Source organism: Theobroma cacao, chromosome 5 (assembly GCF_000208745.1).
Source record: "Theobroma cacao cultivar B97-61/B2 chromosome 5, Criollo_cocoa_genome_V2, whole genome shotgun sequence".
NCBI classification, from domain to species: domain Eukaryota; kingdom Viridiplantae; phylum Streptophyta; class Magnoliopsida; order Malvales; family Malvaceae; genus Theobroma; species Theobroma cacao.
The window spans coordinates 20379555-20389482 of NC_030854.1; the positions used below are offsets into that span (position 1 = coordinate 20379555).

At 36.0% G+C, this 9928-nt stretch overlaps 1 protein-coding gene across 1 annotated transcript; it reads right to left on the reverse strand.

Annotated features, from left to right (window-relative positions):
• Nucleotides 1595-2317, reverse strand: LOC108661958. The gene is made up of 2 exons (XM_018120952.1): nucleotides 2026-2317; nucleotides 1595-1917 (listed from the first exon to the last, which is right to left on the reverse strand). Exons 1-2 carry the CDS (start codon nucleotides 2315-2317, stop codon nucleotides 1595-1597), a joined length of 615 nt encoding a protein of 204 aa, XP_017976441.1.

Genomic DNA, 9928 nt, shown 5'->3' on the forward strand with positions numbered 1-9928 from the left:
TTCTGTTTCAACCAATCATCAGATTTTTGCAATTCTCCGATTTGATTCAATAATGAAGGTCTCACAACGAATAGAGATTTTATCTCAAGTAACATCGAAAAATAAGAACTCCGAAGTGTTGCTAACGAAGATGAGGATTTACAACTTAAAGCATTTACTACAACATTTGCCTTCCTTGGGTGATAATCAATCAGCAAGTTATAATCCTTAATCAACTCTAACCATCGTCTCTGTCACAAGTTAAGCTCTTTCTGGGTGAGCAAGTATTTCAAACTCTTATGGTTGGTAAAAATCCGACAACGCTCACCATATAAGTAATGCCTCCAAATCTTCAATGCAAAGACTATTGCTGCTAACTCCAAATCATGGGTAGGGTAATTAGTCTCATGGTTCTTCAACTTCTAGGAAGCATAAGCTATTACTTTTTCATCCTGCATCAATACACACTCTAATCCCAACTTAGAGGCATCACTGTATACCACAAATTCTTTTCCACTAACAGGAAGTGTTAAAACTGGAGCGAAGGTCAATTGGTTCTTCAGCTCCTGAAATCGACTTTCACATACATCATCCCACTCAAACTTAACTCCTTTACGAGTCAAATGAGTCAAATGAGCAGCTAGCAATGAGAATCCTTGAACAAACCTCCGATAATAACCAGCTAAGCCAAGAAAACTACGAATCTCTATTATCGTTTTCGGTTGCTCCCATTGTAAGATTGCTTCAATCTTCTTGGGATCAACATAAATTCCAGCTCTAGACACAACATGTCCCAAGAAAACCACTTCCTTCAACTAGAAGTCACATTTAAAGAACTTGGCATAAAGTTGTCTCTTGCACAAAGTTTGTAGCACAATGCGCAAATGGGCAGCATGTTCGTCATCATTCTTCGAATAAACCAGAATATCATCTATGAATACTATCACGAACTTATCTAAGTATGGATGGAACACTTTGTTCAAAAGATCCATAAAAGCTGTCGGGGCATTAGTCAGACCAAACGGCATAACTAGAAACTCATAATGCCCATAACGCGTCCTGAAAGCAGTCTTGGGTACATTCTTCTCCTTAATCTTCAACTGATAATACCCAAAACTCAAATCAATCTTAGAAAACACCATAGCACCTCGTAACTAATCAAAAAGATCATCGATCCATGGTAGAGGGTATTTCTTCTTGATGGTCACTCGGTTCAGCTGACGGTAATCGATACATAACCGAAGAGTGCCATTCTTCTTCTTTATAATAGGACTAGTGCTCCCCAAGAAAAAGTGCTAGGGTGAATGAAACCCTTATGCACCAAATCTTGCAACTGGACTTTCAGTGCTTTCAACTCCATTGGAGCCATTCGATATGGAGGGATGGAAATAGATGCGGTACCCGAAAGTAGATCAATAGGGAACTCGAGCTCTCGATCAAGAGGTCGTCTCGGTAACTCATCAAGAAATGCATCAGAAAACTTACTTACTATTAGGACATCCTCTAACTTAAGTTCCCTTTTTGAAGTATCGATCACGTGTGCCAAATAAGCCGAATACCCATTCTACACTAGTTTCAAAGCTTTGATGGCCAAGATTACACAGGACGGTAATACTCAACGTTCCCTTGCAAAAACAATCTCTACTCCCTCCGAATTTCGAATAACAACTTCTTTCTTGAAACAATCCACGTTAGCTAGATGTGCAGTTAACCAGTCCATACCCAATATCAAATTGAAATCTTGGATCTCTAAAGGAATCAAGTCGCCCCTAAATTCTTCCTCACCAACCATTACTCCACAGTCTCTATAACAAGTGTTTCTAACTAACTTCTCTCCTAAAGGGGTGTGAACTATAATTTCTTCCTCTAACGGTGACAGGGTTCTATCAAAATATGATGCAAATGTCGTGCTCACATAAGACCTGTCTGAGCCAGAATCTATTAAGACACATGCATCTTTATCAAATAAAATCATAGTACCTGTCATTGCTCCAAGTTAGACTAATGCCTCATCTTCTATCACGGTAAAAACTCTTATCGAATAACGAGTTTGTGGTTTAGAGGGTGGATGTGTCGGGGCATTATTCTCTACACCAGACGGTATGGCTACTCCTTGTCTTGGTGGTAACCCAAAAGTATCTCTCCTCTGCATATCCATGCGAACTGGTGGAGATAGAGCAGTTACAGTAGTTCGTCCAAACTGTGGGCAATCACTCCTAATGTGACCCGGTTGACCACAATGAAAACATCGTACAAGCTCCCTACACAGCTCGACGTGATATTTCCCACACATTCTACATCTGTCAATACCTCCAAAACTCTTCCCAGAAATAGTCATCGCAGGCTTACTAAATCTCGGAGCCCTCTACTGTGTTTGTGAAAATGGAGGTCGAGGAGATGTCACTAAAATAGAGGTAGTACTCCTTGAAGCAGATGAGTCTTTGCCCCTTTTTGGTGGCTGACTGAAAGATACACTAAGATTTCTCCTCGTTGCAAACTCAACTCGCATTCTCCTATTTTCATTCACGAGCTTCTCAGCCCTTAAAGCCATCTGCACCACCTCTTTATGCGGCTCTCTGCTTGTCACTGTCATCCACTCTCTAATCTCATTACGGAGCCCTTCCTTGAAATAACTGGCCTAATCTTGCTCAGTTTTCACCAAATCTGGCACATATAACATCAACTCGTTAAAAAGAGCCTCATACTCATCTACCATTAAGTTCCCCTGTTTCAAACTCAGAAATTCTTTTTTCTTTTCTTTTTGATGGAAATAAGTGAAATACTGACCATCAAATTCTTTTAAAAAGTCTGACCAGGTCGGAGGAGTAGTGGAATGGGATTTTACTAAATTTCACCATGTGCGGGCTCTCTTCTCCAATAATCTCGTGGCCACCATCAACTACATGTCATCATCCAACCTCATATCTGAAAGTGTCTCCGAAACCTGATTAATCCAATCTTTGGCTACGGTTGCATCTAAATCACCCGTAAAAGAAACACAACCAAGTTACCTAGCCTTCTTAAGCTTCTTAGAAATGGAGACATCCAGCACTGGTGGTGGAATAGGAGGTGGTGGTGGTGGTACTGAAGAAGTAGCTAGAGGAACTAAAGGAGGAGCTTCACCAGCCTAAGCCTGACCAGCAATAGCAGTAAAGAAGGCTACCAATGCTTAAGCCGCCTCAAGAGGCATGATAGGAATACTAGTAGGTGGCGGAGGAGGTGGAGGATATGGAAGAGTCTTGGCCTGCTCAGCAGCAGGTGCTGCCTGAATGTTGGACGCAGCCGATTCCTCTTTCATAGGATCTAGCTGACGATGTTGGGAATGACCTCTTTCCCTCCCAGCCGATCTAGTAAGAGGTGGGTGTTCACGTCGAGGAGGCATGATAATCTATAAGAGGAAACAAGCAAGTTCAGGAAACCTTAGGCTCTATATGCAAATGCATGCATTCTATTCCCTCTAACTTGACTTAACTTAACTTAACTTAACTTAACTTGGGGCCACACTGATACTATAAATTTTAAAACAACTTTAAAACCAAAAGCTCTGATACCAATATAATTGTCATGACCCGGTACTCTCCTCGAGTCCATGACAACCGTCGCGATGTCCCGATAGAAATCATTACCTGGAATGCCAACCGAAACCTCGCAAGGCTTTAATATCAATTTTCTCACCTCCCTTGTGAGCAACAGTTGCTAATATCATATTTTAAAAGATTATAAGCTATTTCCAAACCAAAACAATAAAAAAATAATTTTCATCTATCGAGGGTATTTTGGTCATTTTTCTCAAAAAATTTTGAAGCCAGCTAATAATGTAGTATGCGAGTGCAAAACACATATTTCATAATCAAAAATAAATTTAGATGTGTAAAACATTCATTTAAAGTGAAATTATGACTATTTGAATATAATAAAAATATTCAATAAAATATTCCATTTTCTTATAAAACAATTTTTATAGTTATCTGTAAGAAATTTTTGTAGCGTAAAAGCGAAATAAATTCATACATACTGTAATACAGATAGTCAAGGTTTGTAAGTAAATTTACAATGACACATGGGCCCCCAAATGACAAAAGTGAACGAAGGCTATGAACCTACGATTTTTGAGGAAGTCAAGCCAACTGTAGCCTTCTACGATATCAGCTATCTACAAACTATCTTGAGCTTGAAATAGGTAAAAAGGAGGGTGATGAGATTATATAATCCCAGTGAGTAAACAAATATCATCTAAAATATCTAAAGCCGAGTAAATGGAGACGATTAAAATAAATCATCATAAAATGGTTCATAACATTAAAACACATTTCAAATCATTTAAGCCAGTTACATTTCATACAAAATATACAACGAGGCTTATGAATCTCTTTAAAACTTGGCTCGTGCCAAAACTCATTCTCGGGATACCTTGGCCGAGGCATCTAACCAAGTCCGCCAAGGTTGTTAAAAAGTCATATACGCACAAAACACACTTTTGCAATTAAAAGGACGGTCGTTCCTTGGCATTGGCTGAATTCACTTTCACATGGTGGTCCGACGTGAAGTGTACTCTAAACTTTACCCCAGGAGGTACCTTACGTACCTTTCCGACTGAGGTAAGAATATAACCTGATTTTGTGTGTCACAACCCGGAACCTCCCTCGGGCCCATGATAACCGTCGCGACATCCAGATTGACACTCATTGCCCCGAATGCCAATCGGAACCCCGCAAGGCTTACATATCAATTTCTTACCTTTTCTGTGAGCAATCGTTTTTAAACATTCCATTTTAAACAATTACCAGTCGTTTCCGGCTCAAGTAAATCGAAAGACAAAATTATTTTAAAAGGATAGACAAATATTACTATTCAAAATATTGATTAAAATATAGCATTTTTATATAAAACAATATTTATAGAAACACGTGTAAAAATCTTTTGTAATGTGGAAGTAAAATAAATTCATACATACAATAATTTACAAAGTTATAATGTACAATAATAATTATAATGACAAGTGGCCTATAAATACACCAAGCGTTGGTGATAGTAACCTACTGTTTGTGAGATAGAGGGGTCAACTAGAATCCTCGACAAAATCTGGTATCTACAAGCTACCATAGGCCTGAAATATTTGGAAAGGAGGTGGGTGAGATTTTACAATCTCAATGAGTAAACAGACATTATCATAAATATCTACAGGCGAGTAAAATGGTGGCAAGTTTAAACAACAAATTACAAACCATTTCATAAGATTTTCAATTTATTTCTTAAACCATAAAATATTTGTAATTTACCAAAACAATTGTTAAGGCTTATGACTTTTATTAAAAACAGGGCTCAAGCCAAAACTAATCCTCGAGGATACCTTGGCCGAGGCATCTAACCGAGTCCGCCAAGGTTGTTAAGATATTTACATGTAAAACACATTTTTATTTTTAAAACAAGTCGTTCCTTGGCGTTGGCCGAGTTACACATTCACGTCGGGGTTCGAAGTGAAGTGAGCTCTAATACTACCCCGGGAGTTACCCTCCTCACCTCTACTACCGGAGTAACGATATAATCGGGTTTATCGTGCTCCTCTAATAGGCAGTCCACGAAAATCGGTCACTGCAGTGACTAAACCCACTAATTTTAATAAAATTTCGACAGTATAACGTGGCTTTTATTTATTTACCCAGCCTGCATAGTAAAATACATCTTACATAAATTTCCAATGCAATTATAACAGATAGCCACATATACTCATATATCATAAGCCATTCATAGGAAAATATATATTTCAAAATAATTGGCAGCCTCCAATTACTCAATTTCATAATCAACATAATATATTTTTATTTGTCACATTTATTTCTAAAACATCAAAAATCCCATTTTAATCTCATTTTCGTTTCATAAAATCCATGAAGAGCATTTAAAAATAAACTCTAGATAATTTACAATAATAATAGGTTTACTCACCGTTTGTACAAACTAATTGCTTTTTAGGTGCCCCGATCACTGTTCGTCGGGTACGACTTCCTTGCCTTTACCGGAAGGCTCTCCTCCTAAACACATTGCAAAATTTACCCAATTCACCACATTGATGCTAAATCACTATATAATTGACTTAAATCCTATACTAATGCATGGTATGAAATGCAATAGCCTAAAACGGCTTAAACGCGGTATTAACCTATTTTTGGCACTTTACCCGATAAATTGCTAACGCGCTCCATTTTAGCTCTAAATTGTCCCATTCTCTCTCCAACATTTCTAACCATTAAATATCAGCCAATAACCTTCTAAAATCAACAAAATCAGCTCACTCCCTTCCTTGGAAAATTCGGCCAAAAATGGGACATTAACTCGGTTAATTTTCTACTTTGTTTTTCTATCACGTTTAATCGTTTTTCATCATTTTCTCTTCATTTCCCTTAGAATAAAATCAATTCATCATCATTGTACAGCATTGAGCATCCAGCCAAGAGTGGGTATTGTGAAAATTTAATGATTTCTTGCCCAATTTAATTTCTAAACACATTTAACTAACTAAAACTATCAATTTAACTAAAAATCAAAACCTAAAAATTTCAATTTCTCTCCCCTAGAATTTCGTCCAGCCCTTGATATCACTTTTTGATCTCTCTCCTCAAGCATGCTAAATGGAAACAAAGGCATAAGAAAGGTAGAAATCAAGCTAAAGTCGAAAAATCTTACCGTTAGACACGTAAACGGTCGAAAAACGCGATTTCCCCTTTGAATTTTCTAGTTTTCCTTTGGTTTTTCCCTTTTCTTCCTTTCCTCTCTATTTTCTCTCTTGTTCTCTCCTTATGGCTTGCCATCACTTAATATGGGGTTTAAATGGGCTAACTTTTCATTAAAATAATATTAAATCATTTAAAAAGTGCGATGCGTCACTTTCCCATTGGCCCCTTTTTAAAATTTCACCCATTAAACTTCTATTTCTTACCACTTGAAATACCATAGTTATTCATACCAAAAATAAGTAAATCCTATGATTTTGACAAGTTTTGGGTGGTGAAAATTTCGATTTTTACCCTAGGACGACAAAATTACCGTTTTGCCCCTATGTTTCGAAAATTGCCAGAATTGAAACTTTTCACTTCCTATCATTAAATTATACTCCAAATAGTTAATCTGGGTCAAAACTTTCACTCCATGATCAAATTATTATCTTAGGTGTCAAAATGACGATTTTACCCCTAAACATCAAAATTTTCAATTTTTCCCCAAATGAACCCTTGAACTCCGAACAATCATTTTTAGTCATTCCTGGACTGTAAAATATTAAATTTCATCCTACGATTCCTATTTGAACTAGTTCAAGGTTAAATCAACTCAAGTGTACCGTTAGGTACAATACCGGGTTTCGTCTATTCTTAGGTATTTTCCTAGCATAATAACATGCTACTCAGTCCATGTATGTCATGACATGTGTTTATAGGATCGGGTTTTACATCATGCCCTCTAATAGGTTGGCCCACAGAACTCGCCACTGCAGTGACCAATCTATAACCCACCAATTCAATAAAAATTCAACAGCATGACATGGCAATTATATCATTATCCAGCTTATCAAGGCAAACAACAGTTTATGCATTTTCAACACAAATACCCATCCAGCCATTCATGCCCACATTATCATCAGCCATTCAATTCAAAACATAATTTGCAATACAACAAGTAGTCTCTAATTACTCCATTTCCAAGTCATCATTAAATTTCAAAACAATTTATAAAATCATTTCATTTAAACATTTTTTCCATAAAATTACAAAATCGGATAAAAACATACTTTAGATAATTAAGACGATAATAAGGTTACTCACAATATTGGGAGTCGAAGTACTCCTAGTCTCGATCTTCGGTACACTTCTTTACCCTTACCGGAGGATTCACCACCTAGACATAATGCATAATCAAGCAATTTACCACATTGGTGCTAAACCGCTATAAAACTAATCTAGACTCTATATGAATGCATGAAATGGAATGCGAATTGTCACGACCCGAAACTCCCATCGAGCCCGTGACAACCACCGCGACGTCTCGATAGACATTCATTCTCGAAATGTCCATCGAAACCTCGCAAGGCTTAACATCAGTTTTTCTCGCTTCCCCGGTGAGTATTAGTCATTAAAATTATGTTTTAAGAGATTATAAACTATTTCCAAATCAAAAGAATAGAAAAACAATTTTTTTATCGCAGGGGCATTTTGGTCATTTTTTCTCAAAAATCTAGAAATCCGCTAAAAATGTAGTATGCGAGTACAAAACACATAATTCATAATCAAAAATAAATTTGGATGTCTAAAACATTCGTTTAAATTGAAATTATGACTATTACGATAAAATAAAAATATTCAATAAAATATTCAATTTTCTCATAAAATAATATTTTTAGAACACTGTATAAATAATTTTTACAGCGTAAAAGCAAAATAAATTCATATATATTGTAATATAGTAAGTCGGAGTATTTAATTTAATTTATAGCAACAAGTGGGCCCTCGAATAACCAAAAGTAAGAAAGATTGTAAACCTACAGTTTTGAGGTTGCAAATCCAATGGTGGTCCTCGATGAAATTAGCTATCTATAGACTATCCTGAGCCTGAAATGGGTGGAAATGAGGGTGGTGAGATTATATAATCCTAGTGAGTAAACAAATATCATCTAAAATATCTAAAGCTGAGCAAATAGAGACAGATAATGTTAAGCCCGACCTTATAAAATACTTGCCATGTCATTCATATGATTGACAATATGCTTGCATACTTGGAAAGCCCCGAAAGAAAAATCATTAAAATCATTAAGTTAATTTAAGCCTCGAACTAGATCAAATAGAGAATTTAAAATGAAACTAAGAATATTAAAGTCCCAGAATGGTTTAATATGGTGATTTGGAGTTCGAGGATCAATTTAGAGTCAAATCGAAATTTTCACTATCTAGGGGTAAAATGGTCATTTGCCACCTAGGGACACAATGGGAATTTTTAGAAAAGATTTTTTCACCCCATTTGACTTATTGGAGTATAATTTGAGGGTTTGGTAGTGAAAAAGTTTAATTCCGACGATTTCTAGAGTGTAAGGGCAAAATCGTAATTTTACCACCTGTGGATAAAATTTGAGATTTTGAGAGAATTTAGATCAAATTTCACAAATCGGAGAATGGTATGAGTATAAGAGGTGAAAAATAGGTCTATGGGAAATTTTTTAGTTTTTGGGGTAAAAATGTAATTTTTGACTTTTACGGGGGCAAAAGTGTAAATTTCAAAAAAATTACTCCACCAAGACTTTGGATAAGTCTGACAATTTTATCTAAGCTATGGATATGTGGGACAAGTGTATGGTGAAAATTTGGAAACAAATGGATGGCTAGAATTTAAGGAATTAATAAAACAAAAAAAATGAATAAAATAATATTATATTATTTTAACTTTTAAAAAGGTCAAAATTTCTAGAATTCTCATCTTCTTCAAGCCGTCCAAACCAGGAGAGAAAAGGGAGAAAAGAAATAAGAACCCTAGCTAAAAAATTTGGGGAAAATAAAGAGAAATCAAGAAATCAAGTATTGAAAAGGTAAATTTCATTGATTTTCCATGTGATTTTCACTACCCATGCTATTTTTCTCATTTCCATGCAAAATTAGAAAGTGGGTATAGACACCCATGCTGGCCAAACCTCCATGGAGGAGTTTTGAGCTTGAGTTTTGGTTGATTTTAATTGAATTAAGTGATTTTAGTTAGGTTATATTGAAATATAGCAAAAATAAGCTAGAGAAATAATTTTCTCCCATTGAAACCCATTATGCCAAATTTTCTAGGGGAATATTGGCTGCTGATCTTGATGTTTATTTGAGGAATTATGATGAATAATGATGAATTATGAGCCTAGAAAAATAATGGGAATTTTCGGAGCAAAAATACGAATTTTTACCCACTAGGGGTATTTTCGTAATTT